Raw genomic sequence first — 23,510 nt, 5'->3', positions numbered from 1 at the left:
TGTGCCAGGAAGGACGGCTCCTCAGGTTCCCCCACTACTGAGGTGGCTTCTTCCCTTCTCTTCTCCAAGATCCCTGCTGAACCCCAGCCTACGGGTCTGGTTTCTGACTCCACACTGCGTGTCGTGGCTTGGAAATGGTGTGGACAACCCCAGCATTTATTTTTTGCTGGAGGTGAGGCTTCAGAATGGTTTGGTTCCTGGGAAACACTATTTCTGCCTATTTTCTCTGCCATTGATTTAGGCTGCACGTTAAACACTGATATAAAAGGTTCTGGGCTTCCCTCCTTATATATATTTATATTTTTTTATATATTGGAGTGGTCAGTCTGCCTCCTTCCATTCCTGCTTCTGCAGTTGTAACAGTGAGATGAGTCCACAGAAGTCCTCCCGCAGCCTTAATTCCACATCAGGTTTCCGACTTTTGCAACTTTCTGATTTCCTTGTGCTGTTGGTATTTTTAGCTTTCTGAATCCTCACTGCAGTCCCGCTCAGTTAGTAACCTCCAGTTTACTTGCCAAAGTTTCCTTGGCCTCCCCTGTCCCCGGAAAAGCTGCTGGTCCTCAGCCATCTGGTTACTGGTTCCTTATTCATCTGTTTTGAACCTGTTCCAGTTTCTGCTGCCCCCCAAAAATTTTACCTCCAGTCCCAGGCCATCTCCCAAGCCTTTCAACACAGCCTTCAGATGCTGCTTTAATCCCTTCAGTGAAGTCTCATGCCCTTTTCTTGAGATTTTAGACCTTATTTTTGGTTATTTGTGACATCCTCAATTTCTGTAGGTTTTGTTCATAGAATTTCACAGGAAGTCACAGTGCATGGCAGAGCACAGCAATTATTTTATTTTATTTATTTATTTATTTTTATTCTTTCTCCGCTGGAAACAGCTCATTTGAAATAACCTAAAATTGCATTTGCCTACTTGGCAACCCTATAGCTCTAGTGTCCCATGATCAGAGTGTGGTCAGTAACAGGTCTTTTTTTTTTTCCCCTTTTGCATTTCTAAGTAATGAACTTCTGGCTTCAGGCAGAAATTCTTCTAATTCATCCATAAATCCATTTTACACAATTACAAATCATCGTTTTTCTATTTGTAAAGGCTATCAGCTCTTCCTGCTGGATATTCCTGTCCTTCTCTGAATAGATGATGGTGTTTCATTTTGCACCCAGATGATTACTAAAAATATAAATTGGGTAACTTCTTGAGAAACCCAAAGAGTGGTTTTCCTTGATCTGACTGCTCCCTATTCCTCCTGTTTAGCTCATGACCTCCCACAAGCTGTTACACTGAAATTTAGATATACTGGAGTTCCTTTATTAGAATGGAAAAATGTCAAAAGAATGTGTTTTTCAAGTGTTCCTCTGCTCCCGTGGATACAAAAAGACACTGAAACAGGAGTAGGTGCCTAAAGATATGCAGAATTACTGCCCCTCTCAAAGACTCCACCTTAAATTTAGGAACCCTCCTTTAGATACCCGGTCTTCCCAGACGTCCTACCCACGGTACTTTTAGAGAAGATGGTGGAGGAGCACCTGCAGTGGCAGCCACAACCAGGCTCATGGACATCGAGAGACCTGGGTGATGGAAGTACAGTTTTAACTGAACTTCCTTTGCTTTGTGTTATTGCAGCCTTCTCTAATCCTTTCCAGTCTCCCCAGGCTTCTGCCAGCATTCTTCCTCATCTCCTGTACTGACTCCTTTCTGTGCCTTTTTGGGAAATTGAAAAATAAGTGGGTTTACTACCAAAACAAACAAACAAACAAAAAAAGAACTCTTCCTCTTCTCAGTCACTTGTAAGTGTTCCTATACTGAACATGGTTAAAAAGTAATTCTAGTATGCACCTTTTACCAGCTTTATCAAAGATGTATTAACACTGAAATCACCGTCAAGTGATCATCGTCAAATTCCAGACCAAGGATGCAAATTTGGGTTGCAATTCCAGGAGCACTGCCTCAGGAAAACAAACAAACAAACAAAAAAAATAATTTGTAAGTCACCTTCTCATCCTTCATGCACACCTTACAGCCATAGCTACAAGAATCTCCTCCCTCCCTTGAGATGTCCTCATCCTGTCCTTACTGTGGACATCATCTCTGTGAGTAATACACCGCTTACACCAGGGCTTTCTCCAAATGCTGTTCAATGTTGCCAGGAGATTTATCACAAGAGTGCTGAAGTTAAAGACAGCTGACACCAGCTCTTCACCCTGATACATACTTTAATATGGAAGCTCCAGTGATTCAAAAATACATCTAGGTAACAGGAACCCTGCATTCACCTACCCAGAATGACTTCCAAAGCCTCCTAAAGATGCCACCTTAAATTTAGGAACCCTCCTCCAGGCAGAGAACGAAGCTCTCAAAACCACAGGACTGCTACTAGAAGACAAAAGGCAGTAGGAAAACATATAAAAATCCACAGTTACTCTTGAAAAGCTACTGCTGCTCCGTAATAAAAGCATAATAGCGTGTGGCACTCTTATAGCACTTTATCTGGAGACCTCAGTGGCTACACAATGGGTGAGTTAGTTTGTTTCTTAGCCTAAAAGAGAAAAAAGCCCAAAACAGAGCTGTGGGAACACAACGCCTCTCCAGGTCAAATCACAATTCTCTGTGAGCTGTTCAAAGCACAGAGAAAGCCTAACTTGTGGAGTAAACCTTGCTTCGTCTCCCTTTTGATATGAGAAGAAGGACACAGACAAGCTGGGGGTCGCATGGAGTATCCAGGAAGCTCGTCATTTCTTTGCTACTGCTTCTGTGCTGATACTTGCTTTCACTGTAACATATTTTACATCTTGAAATACTAGGCAAAGGCTGAAATATTTTACAGGAGATGCTGAATTATAGGTTATATAAAAAATAAAACAATCTACCACAGTGCTCAAAAATACATAAGAAATAAGGTTGATGCTGTGCATCTCAGATTGAAACTTGGTTCTAAAACGTAGCATTTTTTTTCTTGGTATTTAACATTTGAACACTTTATGGTAGAGAACTTCATGCTAACATGAAGAATCTTTCTACCAGAATATAAAATGCAAGATTGAGTGCTAGATTTTTCTTTTTGGAGCTTGTTAGTCTCTTATGGCCTGAAACTATGTGTAATTTCTCCTGAAGAAGACGGGTCAATTAAACTATTAGTCATACAATTATCTTAAAAAAAAAAAAAAATCTTTCTAACACATTTTGTACCATGTGGTGCATAGGATATAGACCTCTAAACATCCCAACAGCTCAATTCCACATTTTTTAAAACCCTCAAAACAAGCCCATAGGCTTCAGGATGTCGGAGGTAGGACAGCACTGCTTTAACATAAACATCCCAAACTGCAGTCGCCCTTGTCCTTGCCTTCCTCCTCTGGAAAATGATGGATTCCCATGTCCCAGCAGAGCACTGCTTTGATGCTAGGTCACTTTCTTGGTTAAAACTCTGGACGCACTTGCTGTAACTACTGTCCTTGTTCAACACGTAGGGAAAAATATGAAAAGTAAGCCGGTTTCTCCCAGTAGGTTAAAAAACATACATGTTAAAACGCCGGGATTGTCTAACGTTTCACTGGAAATTCTCCATAGCAACACCACTTTGGTACTGTAGGGGAAAAAAAAAAAAAAAAAAAAAAGGGTATAAAAAAATCTGAGGTCTTCAAAAAGGCCCTTCAACTTTGAAGTGAATGTATTCGTGGAGAAATGAAGGGTCTGTTGTGCAGATGGCTGTTTGCTCTCGTTGCTAGAAGCAGCCGGCCGTGGTGCTAGGGGAGAAGGGGAGTCAGATAGCGTATTACCATGCCAAAGCAGCCAGCTCTGCCTATGATGACTGCAATATTAACTCCCAGGGCTTCCTGCGGCTGAGCGGCAGCGGCGGCAGCAAGCAGCGGCAGCGAGTTTCGCTTGCCCCCTGCCCCCCACCCCCAAGCTTCCAGGTTCAATAAAGATTACATCATGGACAAAGTATGCCATGTAAGCCTGAGAATCAAAGCCGTCACAATTGGCGGCTGTTTAACTGTAATGTCGCTGAAACACATACTCCCCCTATGCGCGCACACACTTTCCCCCCCTTCACCCCTCCCGTACCCGCCCCGAACCCTCCGCTTCTCCTCCGATTAAGGGTAGTATTATTGGGGAGAGGAAAATCTGATCAAAACTGTCGACCGCCAACTGCCGATTTTCTATGGATTCAATAAAGGCCACCTTAACGATTTCCCTAATTAATGGATGACATCTTTGGCTGGAGGAGAGGCGCTGTATTCTACTCTGCCTTAGTCTTTGTTAACCTTCTAATTAACTTTCGTAGGTCACCCAGGTCTCCCAAACCTAAAAGTGAAGAGAGCCATTGTGCTAGAAGCAGTAAACTTACTTTTTCTGCCTGGGTACTTAAAAGGGAGAACGATTATAGGCAGGGAAAAATAACTCCATTTAAACTCTTTGTGACTGCAGAGAATGCATAGGTCCCTGCCTTAGAAAATAATTGAAACACCTTTTATACCAATATTTGCATGCATAATAAACCAAATTAGCAAATATGCATCTAAATTCAGCTGCAGTTTCAAATTGGCTAGGGATTTGAAGGGGGTTTGGGTCTTTTTTTTTTCCTTTTTTCTTTTTTTTTTTTTTTTTGGAATGTGAACTTCAGTGGGTCAACAAAAGGAATTGGATTTCTTGAGCAAATTGCAACTGCAACAGCTATCAGCTTTTACCCGGCATGATCTCAAGCAAAGAGTCTGGGCTAATAGTACACACACACGTAGTCTAATACTATAATATTAGGCCAGATTAATCCCTGTGGTAAGACCATTGAAGTCAATGGAATTGTATCAGAGATGAATTTGGTTCACTGCCTATTGTGGAATCTAATATGAATTGACCATTGAGCTGGAGGCATCAAAGATGATAAATGCAGCCCTCTTTCAAACAGTCTGATGCAACCAAAAAAAAAGGGCAGGCAGAAGGCATTTAGGATGGGTGGCCTTTTCTTCTGTCTACAGCTTTCTCAGGGAAATTCTGCCCTCATTCACGCCCATTGACTGAAGTCAATTAAATTATTTTAATAAATTGTAATTAAAATTCACAGTGTACAATGAAAGATTGAAACTTCGTAGCACAACTTGACTAATAAACCTGAAGTTAATTGCTTCTTGAAAGTAAAGATTGAGAGTGCTTCTTTGGCTTACAGGAGATACACGAAATTAATTGTTCTTAGTTTTCTCTACTCAGCATAGGACAACACAGTAGCGTAGAAGAGAGTAATAATTGCTCTGCAATACAAATATATGGATGTGCATCCCTGCACAAATATTTTATTGTAAAACCTGTAATCCTGGACAGGATGTACTGAACTGAGCTTAACATTTACATCAAAAGAAAGAGAGAGAGAGAAAGAGAGAAGGAAGGAAGGAAGGAAGGAAGGAAGGAAGGAAGGAAGGAAGGAAGGAAGGAAGGAAGGAAGGAAGGAAGGAAGGAAGGAAGGAAGGAAGGAAGGAAGGAAGGAAGGAAGGAAGGAAGGAAGGAAGGAAGGAAGAAAGAAAGAAAGAAAGAAAGAAAGAAAGAAAGAAAGAAAGAAAGAAAGAAAGAAAGAAAGAAAATGAATTAGGACAAAATAATAGCTTGGAGAAATTTTTTGATTATCTGAGGAGAAAGCATGTTATAATGATTAAGGGAGGCCCAAAAATCAGGTGGTCTCCAGTCTTACCCATCACTGCCATTGGTTCACAGTGGAAAATGGTCACTGATTCATTTTCTCTATCTTTACAGGTGTATTTTTTCATTGAAATAGCTTTTTTTTTTTAAAAAAAAAAAAAAAAAGGCTTTGAACTGATCAGATATGAAAGCTATAGACATGCAAAATGCAGCATGCCACGCCACGGTCTGAGTTTTCAGATAGCCCAATTCTTTTTTTGATGGTTTGATTCTGCCACCATGTGTACATTTTCAAAGAGAATAATTGGCAGGTAAGAAGGTGCCTACTGTTTCCTTGCTCTGTTCTCCAGTCAGGTGGTGCAAGGGTTATCAATCATCCTCCCGAGTGTCCCTTCGATGTCACTGGAATGGCTTGGCCATGGATACATAACTCAGAGGAAACATGAACTATGCCACCTTTCAAAAAATACCTTCAGTTAAACAAGTCTCCTACGCTTCTGCCTGCAAGGTCCCAAAGGCGATTTGGCATCATTAAGGTTTGGTAGCTGGGGAAAAACAATCAAATGGCGTGTACGGGGTCAGGCTGGAGGAAAGATGAAGCACACCATCCCTCCCTCTGGGCAGCTGGAGGCCTGATGCTCTGCCTTGCTGTGACTGAGCGCTGTAACCAGGCAATGTTTTACCTGGTTGTTCACAGGACAGACATTTTGGGAGACAAGTGACCCCATATCAATGGCTACGTATTGCTCTTTGTAGCTCAACGACTCACAGAGCTGAAAGCACTCAAGGTCCTCAGCATTAGTCCCTGCCTTGGATGGAGTATTTGTACTAAAGCAAGAGGTCTTCCTAGAAGACCATCATTGTTTATGTCCTCAGGAAAACTGGATTAATTACCAGGCAGCAACACAAACCCCCTGTGTGACATGGAGCTGGGTATTCATCTCACCTGACCTTTAATAGCCCTGTGGAGATAACTCCACCTGAGCCTTCAGAGACTGGATCCCTCTTGAGTCAGTGGAAGGAAAGAAGCCATACCACTGCTAGCCCAGAAGTGCCTACTTTGGACGTCTGATATAGGATGGGTGCACTGTGCCCCAGAAGAATTTGTCCTTATTTGGTCTATTAAGAGTCCACATACCAAATGTGAACATTTACAGTTACTACCGCAAATGTCAGTTTTGTGGTCAGGTGAATACCACTTTCAGCCTCTCCCTGTTTCTTCTGCTCCCTGTTTGTGTGATGGAGATAATTTCCTTTCTTCTATCCTTTGTCCTTTTTTCCCTCTTAAACAGTAAGGTCCTTAAAGACCATCACTGAGATTCACCTGGCAGGAATTAGAGAGCTACTTTGAGGATGCCTACTAAATGGGTATTTTTAGGATGCAGTTTGTCTCACCTAAAAATCAAAACCTAAAATTGATCTGAGGAATGCATCATAAAAAATGACTTTTTCTCACCATAGTGGGAGATGGAGATATCCAACTCTGCAGTTCAGATTTCTAAAATCATGTAAGATTAATTTCCTCTATTTGTTTATAAAACACCAAGCACAACAGAGGGTCCTGATGGAAATAGTTTAGATATCTTGTAATACTGTTTTAACTGCCTTTGCATCTTAAATAATCCAACAACTAATGAATTTGGAAAACCTGGTTGACAATCGGTAGAAGAAATCATAAGTCTTATTCCCCAGTAATGAATATAACAGACACTTTAGACCTTGTTATTTCAAACAGAATAAATATTTCCATAGAAATATTACACAGCAACAAAGACATTAATTATCTCTCTTCTTGACACAACACATAGGGTTTGTGTGCACCCAGAAGTTGACTTGACTTCTGACTCTCTGATGCTAAGTCATGTTTCACAGTCTTTGAAAGAAGCAGCAGCTAGAGATGGATGCCTCCCTCCAGCTCAGCCTATCCCTTTCTGGAGGAAATCAATTATTTTTGCCAGATAGACCTTTTAGTGTTAAATTGAATTACTCTCAGTTGTTATCCAGAAACTGCCACACTTTCACAAAAACAACCGTAAAAAGAAGTTACAGGCAGAGAATGTAAACCAGGGCTCCTGAAATCCATTTAACTTGTCTTCTTACTATGACAAAATTATCTTTTTAAGGTCAAATTGATAGCAAGGTCATGAGCACATAGCTCATTTTATCCAACTACCTTGACTGAAGGTGGACCTCAGGAACTGCAAATCTTCTAACTCCAGCACTATCACCTGGGCTAGGAACTCTACCTTGCTCCCTCCTCAGCCCGGATGGGTGGAATGAGCTGGTTTCCCATTGCAGGAGGTTCATCTGGGCTTTCTCCACACTCTTAGCTTTTCTTGGAGAAGAAGCTCACAGAGATGTCAGCCCTAGTCGGTTGAAAGTGAGCTCAGTTATAAAAGTGACCGCACACAAAGCAAAACCGCACATTAATTGCCTTTGGTGGTTCCTGCACCAAAAGTGCTTAATTTGCATGATAAATAAATAAATAAATAAATAAATAAATAAATAAATATTAGTTTCTCTTTCCCTACCTGTCAGCCTGGTCTCTGAGAAGCAGGAGGCTTGATCACTTCTGATCACATTTGTGTGATCTGCAGCAGTCCTTCACACTCAGCGACACCCCACTGTCCCCACACTGGCGTTGCACATCTCCCTAACGGGGCTGAGCCCTGCTTGGGGTGAGCACAGCACCGACCAGTGCACTGGCATCCTGGCAGGTATTATAGCATCTGCATGTCTGGCAGACATGAAAATCATCTCTACCTTCACCTAATTTATGCCTAACTTACAGCAGCAAACGTAGTACCCAATGCAAAGATCACCTTCATAAGATTTTGATGCAATAAGACTGTTTCTCTTGGAAGCCAAGAGCCATCCACAAGACTCTTGTGATATGAAGAAGTATAACTCATATTCTGTTTTCTCTTCATGCCCCTGGACGCTGCCAGATCTTTGTGGATGAGCTGGACTAGACCCACAAAGTCTTAAAAAATGTAAGGGTGACCAAGATGCTCAGCACTGTGCAATAGCAGAGATGTAGGGAGAACAAAGGCTTTATCTCTAAAATCAGGTGCTTTTAGTGCCTACAGGTTCGTATCGGCACCTGTATGTTGATCTTAGGCATCAAAGGGAAAACCAAGACCAAAAGCAAAGTGATTTGCTCAGCCTTAGCAAGAGAGCCGTTTGCTGAACACTGGACTCTCTAGGTAGGGAGCATCCAATGCAGGAGGTAGTTCCTTCTGTCCAAGATCAAATCCTGATATCTGAGAAGTTCAGAGGATTCCCAAGTCTCTTACAAAGACAAAAAAAAGAAAACAAGCAGCCACAGGTTCCTCCATGGCTACAGAGAGGGTTCAGCAGTGCTACTCAGCTCAGAGGGAAAGAAGGTAAAACTCAGTACATTTGGCAGTACCACCACCAAAAGTAAAGCCATACTGAGTGTTAAGCTTGCTCAGATGCTCTCCTCCCTGCTCTAGAAGTCAGCACACCAGCGTACCCTGCAGAAGAGCTCATCCTTGGCTTCTCATTATCCTGCAGTGGCAAGAGATACCTATACCTATGCCTTTCACAGTCAGAAGCAAGGGAAATGTGTTTCCATGGGACACAAGGGTACCAGGACCTCAGATTTAAAGCTCTTAAATGATTAATTGCTGATATTTCTTTGGACATCAAAAACCAGCCCTGTTTTTTGAACTGGGGCAATTTACACTAGACACCAGCCAGAACACATAGCTTACCAGCTGCAATATAGTCTCTTTCTGCCTGGGGAAAGATGAGGAGAACAACACCGCTGTTGTTTTATTTGAAGAGTCTCCTTTATATTTCCTGATTACACCAGCTGAGGCAGGACAACTGGTTTTGGAAGCCCTTATGGCCACACCTGAAACTAGATTAATGTGTCAAAATCCTCAGTACATAATAGCATTGCCATCTCCCCAGCTCGCTTTGCCTCACTGTGAACTCTGTTATGTCCACCAACTGTGGTGCCAGTCTCTTTTTTCTCTTTCTCCTTAGCTGCTGCCCTGTGATGTGTTCCTGGCAACCCTTCCTCTTCCTCCTCATTTTTGCTGATTGGGTTTTTCTCGTTGCTCTTGCAGCTTGAGCCCTACTTTCAGAGGTTCAGGCATCAGCTGCCAGCTCAAAAGGTGGTCGCTGACCTCTCTGCATGGCTGTTTCTGCCTTTTAAACCTTGCACGCTTTCCAGTTACCTTTTGGCTGCTGCTCTGATTTCTTTGTCTTGTTTTGTCCTCGCGTTAGCCCATCAGCCTGATTTTAGGTACACATAGTTCTCCTCTCAGCTTCCCTTGCCCTCCCACACCCACTAACCACTAACTGCCAGCCTCCCCACTGCTTCATTTCATCCTTGCACGGGCTCTGGTGAATGTCTTTGGACCCTTGTGCTCACCCTCTGCATCTTTTCATTTATCTTTGGAAAAAAATAATCTTTTCTTCACACGCTCCCTGCCAGTGTGCCTTCAGCCTCCTCCCATCCCTCCTCATTCTTTGCTTAGCACTTTTCTCCTCCAGACTCACCAGCACACTCTTTCTATGGACCCCCTCTTCCTCTGTTTTCAAATAAGCCTCTGAAGTCCCTGCAAAAACAGCCCTCCCCTACATACCATTATGCCTTTCTCATCTCCTTTACCTCTTATCCTTTCAAATGACGAGTTTACTCCCATTCTCTTGAACTCACCTCTCTGACACTCAGCAGTCTGGTTTTCAGCCACTTCACGCTGCAGGAATTGCTCTCTCCAAAATCACTAATGATGTCCTTCTAGTCAATTCTAACCACCTCTTCTCCAGCCTCTTACCCTTTGATTTTTCCAACACCTTTGACATATCAGACCATTCCTTCCCTTGGATTTCCCCCCAGCTCAGCTGCTCTGCTGAAAATTGCCATCTTTAGTTTTAGGTTAGGTTGGTAGCTGACAGCCAGAAGCATAAGAAGAGGGGCACAATGAAAAGAATAATTCTTTGTATTGTCTTCTGCACGCTAATGAAGCTCCTCTTAGGAAGCCATGAAGATTTTAAGACAGAACCCAACAGTAAGGAAAATCCCAGCACAGGATCTCTCTGTTGCCTATGGTCATCAATGCCAGATGATGCAAAATGTGAGATTTCACCTTTCACATCTTCATAGTTTCCTTGAGAAACATAGTTTCTCATGAGGAGGAAAAAAGGAAGATAATGAAACCAATAATTTGACCTTTCTCAGATCTGTTGATTTCATGGTTCTCCCTGTTTACTGATAAAATTAAAGATAGATTAATTCAGAACTATACATAGGTTATAATACAGACAGAAAGAGAGTCAGGCTGGGAAAATAGTGGAAGATTTCCAGTGGTAAGTTAGAACACAGTGCAGAATAAAAGCAAATGCTGTGGCATAGTGAAGGTCACAGTCAAAAGTTCAAGGTTTGGGTTTTTTCTTTCTCTTTCTTTCTTTCTTTCTTTCTTTCTTTCTTTCTTTCTTTCTTTCTTTCTTTCTTTCTTTCTTTCTTTCTTTCTTTCTTTCTTTCTTTCTTTCTTTCTTTCTTTCTTTCTTTCTTTCTCTTTAGTTTTGTTTGTTTGTTTGTTTTTTAAATCTTATAGCTCAGCAATGAAGCCAGGGGCTCTTTTCACATTAGACTGTACTTGCAGAGTTACGTGGATAACACAAGCAGATGTTCCTACTGTTTGGCTTTCACTGTACCCATTTCTATAAAGTTAGTTCCACTTGGAAAGTGTGTGGAATAAAACCCATAATCAGTTTACATGGACCTTAAAATATCAGAGGTTCATGCTCATAGCACACGGAGACATAACACAGGAGAATTAGCATGAACTTCAAATTAAACTGGGAAATTAAAACTGCTGCACTCTGTGCCCTGCTACCCTAGTTTCATGCTCTGTTTGTCTGCAGCAAAACTGGATGTTAAAACACACTGTGTTTCCTCTTAGAGTTAGAATAAGTTGGAAAAAAATATATTTTAAAAAATAAAGGGAAATTAACTTTAACTCTGAGATGCACTACTCCTTCCGCAGTGTGTCAGAGCAATTAGTGAGCATCAGATCAAAGGCTCCGTGCTGCAGACAAGGGAGAAATAGAACCCAGTGTAAGATGTCCCCTTGCAAGGACAAAATATATGCAAATAAATTGCAGGTAATTAGGAGATCTGATACTATACCACCGCCAGGAGGAGAGGGTCAGCAGTTACATCTGATAATAGCCTCTTTCTTGTATTTGGGGATCACTTCTTTCCAAAAGAAGAGCTAAATATTGATTAAGTGATATCACAAATACCACAAGATTATCAAAGCAATTACAGGGATTAACTTCCTAAAATGTTCCAGCGCAACCTCAGCCGCAGAAACCGTGCCAACTTGGTAATGGCTATTAACATCTGCATGAACAGGAGTAATCCCCCGGGTTTGTTTTTGTTGGGTTTTGTCTCTCTCAGTCTCTGATCGCTCGTATATATAAAGTAGTTGTTACAAGCACGCGGGATGCAGCCCTGCAGAGCTCATTCTGCTTTCCCCAGAGGGACCTCCTCTGACTCAGGGCAAGTCCAAGGCCAAGCAAGGCGAACACAAGGCATCTGGTTGTGTTGCCCACTTTCCCATGAGAACACCATCATTGTTTGAACAGGGGAGGAGACCTCGCTGGTCACAGTGCCTCGTATGGATATGTTGACTTCAATCACACCAGCGCGGTCTCGTTCCCCGACGGCACTGTCTACCTAGGGGTTGAAAGTGCTGCAGCCACCTTTGACAACAACCTGGAGACATTTATTTCCACTGGAGAAGAGGTCAGGCATAGTCCAGGCTTCTGGGCAACTCCTGATCCCTGGAGACCATGCTCACATTCGTGCTGATGGGGACGGCTCCCTTCTGCTTCCATTTTTCTCCCCTCACTCTTCTCGTCGGGGGAGAAGCAACTTTAAAGCATGGGAGAGACAGACAGAGAGAGCATGACGCCCTATAATCCAACAAGTCAACTTCCCGAGCTCAAACATGAACTGATTTTTTTTTTTCTTCCCTCGCCTTATAAAAAAGAAATTGACTTTTGTTTGGAGTTTGTGAAAAGTGGGACTCGGGGCCCAGTCAATGGGGCTCCCCGCGGCGCGGGCTGAGTGGAGCCATCTCGAACCAGTCAGCCGCGGCACCAATTAATCCGCTCTTTGTCACAGCCCCGGCCTCAGCAGCAGCGGCAGCAGTAGCAGCAACACATTTGGCCATTGTTCAGACCTTCATGCAACGGGATTTACCCTTTCAAAGAGGCAGTTTTGTCCCAAAGAGTTCGAGCGGAAGTTTCTCACTGACAATTTGCCCCAAATAGATAGATTTGTCAGCAGCAACCTTTAAAAGCAAAAAGCCATGGAAGGAAAAGGGGAGAAAAAGAAGTGTGGGGGGAAGAGCAAGTGCATCCTTGTCCGTCCGTCCGTCTGTCTGTCTGTCTGGGGGTCTGTCCTGAGCAGGTGGGGCGGGCGCGGGGCCTGAGGTACAGCGGGGCGAGGTGGCAATGACGGGGGCTCTCGCTCATGGCAAGGCCGATGGAGCAAGGGAGCTAACAAGCTCCCGGGCTGCCGTACGGCTGCTCTGACTTCTGAAAGCCTTTCAGGGAGCTGCTGTTACGTGGCTTTGTCATGCCTGCAACACGGCACCGTGCCGGGCTGCGAAGGGTTTCCCAGCCTCGGGCTCGCCACTGGCAGACCAGGCCTGGTTCCCCACCGCCCTGCCACCAAAACCTACATTTATACCAACACTAGCATTTTTTTTTTCAAGGATGGTGCAGCATTTCCCACACACAGGACCCTGAGGCCCATATCTCAGGCAGAAAAAGGTGAAACAAACCCACGGGTATTTCCTGCTGCCAAACAAGAGCTGCTGCGCTCCTTAAGGGCAGATCGCCCCTGTGGGCTTCAGGGACTGCTTTCATCAACTGAGGGTCTAATGAGACCTTGCTGAGGGCACAGCAAGCTCTCTGCCCAGCCTGGGCTCCAGCAGACCCAGGGCTATCCACAGCTTCTCCCAGCAGCAAGGAGACAGCCCTGCTCTCACACCGGGGGCAGCACCAGGGAAGGCCCCAACTGAAACATTAGCAGCTCTTTACAGCACAAATCTGGCAAAAGTAGAAAAATGTGCCACATCTGTGACTCCACATCCCATCCTGTTTACCCTCTGGGTTGACTAGAGATTGCTTTTTGTGTGAGCTCTATGCTGCTGAAAACTTGAGCCCTGCCCTAGGAAAGGCTGGAAGGTGTCATTTAGCTCAATCTGTATATTGTCTACTTTACACAAGAGCTATCCCATCATCTAGACCCCAGGCATAGCCTGCCCTGCCCCAGAGACATCAAAGAAGACAAATTTTCAGGGGAATGAGTAGTTCTGCTGTGCCTGTGGTGTTCATCTTCTGGTATTCAGGCAATCCTGGGTTCCCAAACAAAGCCGAAGAAACCTGGTTCATTGAAGTAGGTCTGTTTGTGGTTATCTGACTAGAAGGAGTGGCATGAGAAAGAGATGCAAGGCAGCTATACAGCCCTAAAACTTCGCAGTGAGCTCGGGAAACTCCATTGCTGGGTGACAGGCAGTCCAGCTCTTCTGTCAGACTACTTTGTCTCGCTGTATCTTAAATGGATTTGATCTACGTTACTCAAAGAACCTCATTGTGTGAGCACTGCCCTGCCCACTGGTGTTTATTTGATGGCCTTCCCGAGGCATTTCCTGAAAGACACAAGGAAAATGAAGGCCAAGTTCACACTGACATCTAAAATGTCATCAGCCTGCTTTATAACCACCGGCTCCCCTCAGCCTGCCTACACCCGCTCTTCAAATGGGAAAAGGGTACAGGAGGCTGCAACCTAATCACAAACTAGCCAGAAGCAGGGGTTGTTTGCAATTAGGTTGGGGTAGTTCCAAGCAGATTGGCTTACTGAAAAGCTAAAATTGAAGCATGTTGCCACATGTTCTAGGTGGCCTTCAGCACAGAAGACAAAGCTCAACAATCTGTTGCAGATCAGCAGTGTCCTCAGCTGCAGCAGGCAGGTGTAAGACCTAGGACCTTCCCCATCTGCAGGGGAGGTTTAAGAGGCTATAAGGCCAGGTAGGTAAGGACAGACACAGCTTACAATAGCTCAAGACACCGAGATGTGCTCAAAGCCAAGCTGCACGGTTGCAAATATGTTCAAAGACAGTTTTCTCCAGAAAATCCAGAAGACACAGAAACCCATGAGGCATCTCACCTTGTTCATATCCAGTTACTGGATATGGCTGAAAATATTCTGAGTGTGTTTACCAAGTGCGCAAGTAAAGAGAACAAAGAACCCAGGTCCTCTGTTTATCTGTCAGGTGCTGATTCATTTCAGCCTCATGCCAGCAAAAGCACTAGGTGGACTTGGGCAGCATCAGCCAACACCGGCTGTCAGGACAATACATAGAAAATGTCAATAATTATCAAACAAATGCTCCTGACAACACAAAATTGGTTAATTAGCCATACACTGGATTTTAAAACAATTTCTCAACCAAATCACAGTACTTGGATCTCTCTCAGGATTTCCCGAACGTCATGATCTAATATTCAGTATATTCTCTGCACTTGTAAATTGGCGTAAAAGCACTACTGAGAAATAATCTGCGCACTGGACTTCTGCAGCTTGTAACCAAGTCATCTACCAGAGCTACGCAGCTTTGCTTAACAACGTCAGCTTTACCACAGAGTGGGTAACTACAAAAAGCAGTTGATGAGAATGCTACTAATTGTTATTACTCTGCAAGCACTGTTCCATGCTGAACTGCCGCCCTTGCCCATCATCTGAATTTTAGATGCTCCAATACTTCGTGCTCTGCATTGTAGCACAGTGTTAAGCCACAAAATAAAGCTTTATCCCATAATTCCCAGGAATTATGGGATAATAATTCCCATAATTATTAGTGGATCACATCTCACCAAAGAGATACCTTCTCTCATATCCAACCACCTGGAATCCCCTGATGCTTCCTTCCAGTGATACAACATCCTTGTACACCTGTAGTAAAATCACATCTGGCAGAATCGTATGGGGACACGAGTGAAAATATTGGAAGATTTTTTAAAGCACTTTGAGCTTGGGATCCCTGCGTCAGTAGTGTGTGATTACCCCACACTGCAGAAAGCAGTGTGAACCACCAAAATAAACTGCAGGTTGAAGTGCATTTTATTTGAGCTGGTGACTGACAGGAGTCTCCAGTTCGGATGGGCTGCCTGCAGCTCCCATTGTTCATGCCAGGTTTTGCAGATCATCTGCACACCAGCAATCCTGCTGAAGCCTATTGAAACACTTCATGCTTCATACGGAGGATGGAAGACTGCAGGATCAGAATCTCTCAGTGATATATTTTCATTTAACTGCTTTTTCTGTTCAGGTAGAACAAGTGGAAATAGCTGCAGGAGTTAAATCGTTTTACAGGGGATCGTGGCAGAGCTCTGCTTTCTTTTTTTCTAAGAGCTTAGAGTGCTAGATTTCGTTACACACACTTAAATCCCTCGTTTATCAAGTTCGCCATCCTGTCCTCAACAATTTCTGATATTTCAAGTGGCAGAAACCCCCAGCTAACCTCATAATGCATCTAGTTAGCTGCAGAGTGACACACACTGTGCTCTTCTCTGTTTGGACTCGCAAGTAATTGCTCTACCTGCAAAGATATTCAGAGACCTATATTTTATGAGGCAAGAGATAGAGCAAGAATGTCTATAAATGTCGTAGATAGTCATAAAACTAGTCATCTCTTCTTAAAAATCTATCTGCACCAACTGACTCAATACATTCAGGCAGCACTGAATGCTGTGTGCTGACTCAATGCTGCATCTGGAAATACTTATTTTTGTTGGTTCTAAAATTGTTTCCCTAAATAGATGCCAGGGATCTGGTCTCCAGCCAATATCAAGAGACATAGCTAAATTGAAGTCAATGGAGCCGAGCCATTATATTGCCAGGTAGAAACATGTCCCTTCTGAAGAACGTTCTTTGCTGCCGTTACACAGTGTATTGTGTGATTGCCTCAAAGGTCAGCCTGTTAATAGGCATCTACAGCAAAATTTGGGAAGCCAATCTACCATAAAAATTATTACAGTCAAAGTGCTATCAATCAGGGTCATAGCTGAGGCAACCCTTTCCTACACACACACAGACACAAGTATTTAGGACTTAACCAGAGATATTCATTTAAAAGATTGGTAAAATGATTTTTAAATGTCACAGCATAGCTCCAAGATGTATTTATTCCTTGTAGTAAGCATTCTTTCACTGACAATTTGCAACTACTAAAGTATAGACCTGATCTTGTTTCACGTTTTCTTTTATTGAGATATTTTTGCCCTCATATTCCGACCCTTAACTAGTTTTTTACTGCTGTGTCTCTGCTGCCTTCAGTATTGATATTGTCTTTTGTGTTCTTGTCAGTAAAACTAAAATGAGGCTGTTTCCCTCTAAATTAGATTGCAGCTGCTGCTACATCATTGGCTTATTACGACACTTTGATTTATATCTAACTAGCAAACTAACAAATAAGTCAAGTTACTAACTGGAGCTGCTTTGTTAAGCACTTGTCTCACATTGTCTAGATGGGATCAGGTACCAATGTAGGCGTATAAGCCAAGCCTGACATATCCCTTTCAAAGGCATATGTGATTAATGGGGCATTTCATTGCTGCAAGTGAACTCAGGCTTGTTCCACCCCTGAATAAAAGTACTGAGAAAAAGTGCAATGACTTAGACACATTCTCTTTTCCAACTGTCTTTCCAAGGTGCAATTTTTCCTGCCATTCTGCGCAAGGCAGCTTTGCAAACACATGCCCATCAGATGCACACGTGGAAACAGAAATATGAAGTCACTGTTTTTAACACAGTCGTTGGCTTCTTTAACCAAGCACGCACGCACAAGGGAGAAACTCACCTCTGTTTTACCAGCAAGGACTGCAGGTCTTCTCTAACTTTCTGCAGGATTGGTAAATCCAGGTCAAGGATGGGCTGAGAGCAGCTCAAGACAAAAATCTACCAGAGGTAGCTGTGGTGAATTCATCGGGACTCCTCGGTGAGCAGTGGCTGAGCACAGGGTGCTGCTGGCTCGGGGCAAGGCACTCCCGGCTGCAGCAGGAACACGTTTGCACTTTACAGAGCATGTATAAACAAGAGGAAATCCCTCTCGTGCCAGGAGGGAGGGAGCGTTTATGGGATGGTCTGTTCATTGGATCATCTTTCTGCTTCTCAGATTTTCACCTCATCGTGTCCCAGAGCACTTTAGGTCAGCCATTCCACGGAGATTCATTCACTGAAGGTGAGGTCATTTTACTGAGATCCAAAAGTCTGTCAGATAGGAAAAAATAAGGGTCCTGAAATGCCGTTTCCATCAATGGCATGGAAAGGGCATCTCCAGAAGCACTGCAGCTACCTCTGCAGGGGAGGGAGCTGCACCCTGGGTTTCCCTTAAGGATGGCAAAGGGAACCTCATGGGGCAGCTTCTTGGGCACTTCCAGGTGTCCTTGAGGCAGGATAAACCCCACCCCAGGTGTGTGAAGCCACCTCAGTCGGTACCACGCCACCATGCAGATAAGGTTTTGCAGCCTGGGGCTCACAGCCAAAGACTTGCCCTCAGCAGGTGAGGAAATGGACAACCACACACTGGCTGGATGCATCTCAGGTGGTGAAACACGCGTGGCAGCACAGCCAAACACCATGCACGGCCTCTTCTGAAGCAGCCTTTGCAGTGCTGCTGCCTGGCCGTCTGCCTGCTTGTGGGTATGGCAATGGGTTTGTGGGGGAGCCACAGAAACACGGACTGACCTAAAAAGAAAGGAGGGAGCTCCCAGCTTCAGAGTGGACTCACAAATCCAGAAGAACAGAATTGAGCGCCTGTTTGCCATGAGCTTGCTGTTGCAATCATCGCAGTGCTCCTTCCTGACACCTGTAGCAGGGGAGGGAAGTGGGGGCAGTTCCTCATGTACCCCAAAGGAATAAGAGTTCCTCCTCCCAGGAGAAAACAGTTCTGTCTTTTCCTGCCTCAACTCCTTTTGAAGAAAAAAAAAAGTATGTCAGGTTTGCCTGATCTTACCCAATGGTTTCCCATGGAAAGGAACAGATGAAAACAACACATCTGTGTACTCTTCAGCTACATTCATACATGTCTGTCAGCTTGAGCTTTTCCCTCACCTTTCCTTTCCTTTCCTTTCCTTTCCTTTTCTTTTCTTTTCTTTTCTTTTCTTTTCTTTTCTTTTCTTTTCTTTTCTTTTCTTTTCTTTTCTTTTCTTTTCTTTTCTTTTCTTTTCTTTTCTTTTCTTTTCTTTTCTTCTTTTCTTTTCTCTTCTCTTCTCTTCTCTTCTCTTCTCTTCTCTTCTCTTCTCTTCTCTTCTCTTCTCTTCTCTTCTCTTCTCTTCTCTTCTCTTCTCTTCTCTTCTCTTCTCTTCTCTTCTCTTCTCTTCTCTTCTCTTCTCTTCTCTTCTCTTCTCTTCTCTTCTCTTCTCTTCTCTTCCCCTCTCTTCCCCTCTCTTCCCCTCTCTTCCCCTCTCTTCCCCTCTCTTCCCCTCTCTTCCCCTCTCTTCCCCTCTCTTCCCCTCTCTTCCCCTCTCTTCCCCTCTCTTCCCCTCTCTTCCCCTCTCTTCCCCTCTCTTCCCCCTTCCCTTCCCTTCCCCTTCCCCTTGCCTTTATGTTTTCCTTCCCCTTTCCCTTTCCTTTATTCACTGACAATTTTTTTGGCTCCACATCTGAAGAACAGAGAAGAGGAGCAAGGGGAAGGCAGAAGCAATGCCCTTAAGGATGGGTGGCACATCAAGATCTTCTTTCTGCTGAGACACCAAGAGAAGGAAAGATGCCTGAGGCTGTGGCACAGCAGCTACAAGTGTCACCAGCACACACAGGCAGCCACAGCCCAGCACCCTGGAGGAATTTGGGGGAAAAGGGAGCGCGTGCCACCTCTGCAGAGGGCTGATAGCCATTCCTGCTGCCGAGGCATTACGAGGAGGCAGTAACTCCCATTACTGTATTAGCATCTTCTGTATACGTGGGACTGCCTAATAAACAGAAAGCTAAATACGACGGTAAATGCTAAGTGGTAATAATGGCAAAAAATGGTAATTACTGGGTGCTAAATATAATTCCCTGCCTCGCTGCAGTTGGGCTACAGCAAATGCCCATGGAAACAGCTTTGACCGTGAAGAGCTGGGGCTGGGAGAGCTCTTCTCCGGGCGGGTTGGAGGAGCTCTGGGCTGAGAGGCAGAGTTTGACCTCTTCTTTTTCACCTTCAGAGCAGCTCGTGCAGGGGGTGCCCAGGGCCGGGTTTGGGCCCTGCTGCCAATTAACCCGGCTTTGGCCTCCGGGCCCTGCTAATGTGGCCCCGTCCTTTCCTCCCCTGGTGCTTTGGCCGTCGCCCAAGGAGGTGACCCTTTCCCTGCCTCCCGGAGGAGTGAAAATCCGCCTGCATCTCCCTTTCCTCGCCTTTCTTTGCTTCCTGGGGCCTCCTGGAGCAACTCCCCGGGACGCTGGGACAGCGCTCCCCAGGCTGGTTCCCGGCCTCCTTCCCTCGAGCATGCCGCGGGGAGGAAGATGAGGGTGAAAACCCCGAGCCAAAGGGCTCCCAAAGGGGGAGGAAGGCTCGGGCACCCCAGCGCTGCGGGGCCGGGCCCTCCTCTTCCTCCTGCCCAGCTCCTCACAGGCAGCAGCCGCGACTTCAGCTCCGGGCACTTCGGGACGTGCAGGGATTTCCCAAACTGGGGCAGGGCAAAGCTGTCCCTTGGGGGGGGGAAAAAAAACCCTCCTGCCCTGCTCCTCGCCGGGGGGAAACCTGCGGGATGCTCCCCCGGAGCCCCGCGGGGAGGACCAGGGCGAACCGCGGGGAAACGTAGAAGAAACGGGATCTTTCTCCCTCCTTGCTCTTTTCCTTTTGTCTCTATTTTTTTTTCCTTTCCCTTCATTTATGCTTTTTTTTTTTTTTTTAGAGGGGGTCGCTTTTTCTGGCGGTGGGAGCCCAGGGAGAGCGAAGAGGCGGAACGGCCTGAGCAGCCGCCGGGTGCTTTTACTTTTATTTTGATTTTATGTTTTTATTTTTTTTTTTATTTTTTTGGGAGGGGGGGAGCCGCTCGGAGGTTCATTAACACCATCAGCATTTTTCACCCCTCTCCGCCGCTCGGTGACGTCAGGCGCCGCCGGGATTTTGGGGGGAAAGCGAGAGGGGAAGCGCGGGGGGCGAGGGGCGTCCCCTGCCCTCCCCGGCCGTCCCCTCCCCTCCCCGCCGCCTGTCACAGCCCCTCCGCCGCTATTAGAGAGGGGCCGAAGCCCCGCAGCTCCGAAAAGCTCCAAGGCAGCTCCGAGGGGCGCGATGAACTTGTGGAAACCTTTTCCCTTCGCAGCCCGCTCGCTGTCGGGGAGGCAGCGACAGCCTCCTCCTCTCACGCCTTTTCCCCCCTCGCCTTCTTTCGCCCGGCTCTGATCTCACTGCTCCGAGGCGCTCGGCGGCTCCCCGCTCCCCATCCTACCTTCCTCCTCCTCCTCTCCTCCTCCTCCTCCTCCTCCTCCTCCTCATTGTTGTCCTCGCTGCTCTGCCTCCCAGGAGCGCGGTGGAGAGCCCACTCCGCACCCCCCGCACCCTGCCGGGGTCCCGCGAGCATCTTGTGCCGGGGGGGGGGCGGCTCCAACTTTGGCTCAATTTCGTTTCTTTTTTTCTTTTTTTTTTTTTTTTTATCTATTTTTCCCCCTTCTTTTTCGCTCCTCGGGAGGAGGACATCGCCGGGCGGGCGGCGGCGAGGATGTGCCGGCCCCCGCAGCACTGAGAAGCCCGAGGGGAGGCACCTGCCCGCCCTAAAGCCGGGGGGGGGGTCCCGACACTTCGCCCCCGACTCGGCGGCTCCCGGGGGGCTTCGAGCATGAGCAAGCCGGCGGGATCAACAAGTGGGTAATAACGCGCCCGAGGCTCCGAGCAGCATCCCCGGGCACGGCTCTGCAGCCTGGCCCGGGTTGTGGGCTGGGGGGAGAAAGGGGATAGCGGAGGGGAGGGATTTTTTTGGGGGAGTGGGGGGCAGGCTGTGCTTTGGATCCGCACCCCCCGAAATAGCGAAAAGAAAAAAAAATTCTTGTAAAATCTTGTATTTCCCTCCCGAGCGGCAACGAATATATAGGATCCCGGCCCCCCCGATGGAGCCTGGGCTGGGGGCTGCCCTATAAAACCCCCCCAAGGCTCCCCGAGCCCCCCAAGAAGCGGGGCGCGGAGCCGACCCCCGGCAGCGGCGGCCCCGGGGGCCGGAGGGGGCTGCGGCGGCGGGGAGCGGGCTGCTCGCTCCTGGGGCTCCTGGGGGGAAATTTGGGGTTTTTGGGGCACCACGGAGCCGACCCGAGCCTGCCGTCCCGCGGATTTTTTTTTTGGGGGGGTGATTATTTCTTTAGGGAGTTGCAAAGTCCGCTCGCTCCGCGCCGCCGAGGGGAGGATTTGGGCGCGGGGCTTTCTGCACACGCCGCTTCCAGCGGCACCAAACCAGCCCTGCGACGGGGAAAGCAGCAGAGAACTTAAAAGTCACATTTCCCTTAATCCCAAATCCATGCGCCTCATAACTGGGGAATTTAAAGCATGAGCAGCCGGCCTCGGCCGCCGTAATCCCGACGGGGCTCGGGGAGCGAGTGGGTAACATGGATGGAGTCAGTGACAAAGGGGGGGGGAAACACCCAATCCAATTTAATGTCTGACAAGTGATGGATCGGACGTTTATTTCCTCTCGGGCAGGCTCCCGGTGTTGCGGAGAGGCGGAAAAATATATATATATTAAAAAAAAAAAAAATCCTAATAATAATCCAGGCTGAGCCCGGAGGGGAGCTGCGGAGGCTCCTGCCCCCGCCACCCCAAAGGCCTCCTTCTTGTCCCGACCCGGCTCGGCCTCTGCCTCCCCGCAGGGCCAAGGGAAGGGTTTTTTGGGGGTCCTGGGGGGCTCCCGTGGGCTGCAGATGCCGCTGGGGCCCGGCGAGCCCTCGGGTGGGCTCCGGGGAAGGGGCAGGGGAGGCCGGGGGGCCGAGCCCCGAAGGAGGGCGCAGCCACCGCCGCGGACATTTTGCGCAGGGAGCCCCAGAGGCCGTGGATCCTCCTGCCAGCGTCCTGCTGCTGCTGGATCCCACCCCAAACCCCCTCTGTGTCCCCTCTGTCCCCCAGCCCTCCAGGCCTCTTGGGGACGGGGACACCACAGGCTCTGTTTGGGGGGGGGGGGGGGGCTCTCCTCTCCGCCCGTGTCTGCCTGGGTGGGCAGCGAGACCCCATCCCGCCGCCCCCCGAGCCCAGCCTAACTTCTTTCAACAGCCTCTGATGGTAATTACAGTAATCGGGGCTGCCATATATCCTTTAAGCAATTATGACACACACACAGGGGGAAAAAAAAAAAAAAAAAAGGAAAAAAAAAAAAAGAGCCCCCGGGGACCCCCCGTCGGGGAGGGGATGTGCAAAACAGCCGAACAGAAATCCCATTGCCTCGGCGCTGGGCTTCTGGGATGAAGCCGTACCTGGGCGCTTTTAGGTTTATCTCCTCACCCCATGTCAGGTTGATATTCTCTTCCCACCCTCCCCGCCTCTTTTTCATTCGTATTTGGCCCTGCCCGAAAGTTTTCTCCTAAAAACCTCGGCGCTGCGGGGACGGGATGGATGGGACGGGTGGGATGGGATGGGATGGGATGGGATGGGATGGGATGGGATGGGATGGGATGGGATGGGGTGGGATGGGATGGGATGGGATGGGGTGGGAGGGATGGGATGGGATGGATGGATGGGTGGATGGGATGGGATGGGATGGGGTGGGATGGGATGGGGTGGGATGGGATGGGATGGGGTGGGATGGGATGGGATGGGATGGGGTGGGATGGGATGGGGTGGGATGGGATGGGATGGGGTGGCTCTGCTGC

At 46.8% G+C, this 23,510-nt stretch overlaps 1 protein-coding gene across 1 annotated transcript in view; it reads left to right on the top strand.

Moving 5' to 3' along the window:
• The first annotated feature begins 20,876 nt into the window (after positions 1–20,876).
• Positions 20,877–23,510, top strand: part of NR2E1 (nuclear receptor subfamily 2 group E member 1) — a 14,023-nt gene continuing 11,389 nt past the window's right edge. The window contains exon 1 of the mRNA XM_072036132.1: positions 20,877–21,524. Coding sequence (XP_071892233.1) covers positions 21,500–21,524 — 25 coding nt within the window. The 5' untranslated portion in view covers positions 20,877–21,499. The remainder of the gene's footprint in view (positions 21,525–23,510) is intronic.

Source organism: Anas platyrhynchos, chromosome 3 (genome assembly GCF_047663525.1).
Source record: "Anas platyrhynchos isolate ZD024472 breed Pekin duck chromosome 3, IASCAAS_PekinDuck_T2T, whole genome shotgun sequence".
NCBI classification, from domain to species: domain Eukaryota; kingdom Metazoa; phylum Chordata; class Aves; order Anseriformes; family Anatidae; genus Anas; species Anas platyrhynchos.
Note: the sequence above shows the minus strand (reverse complement) of the source record. Positions and strands in the feature narration are given on the sequence as shown.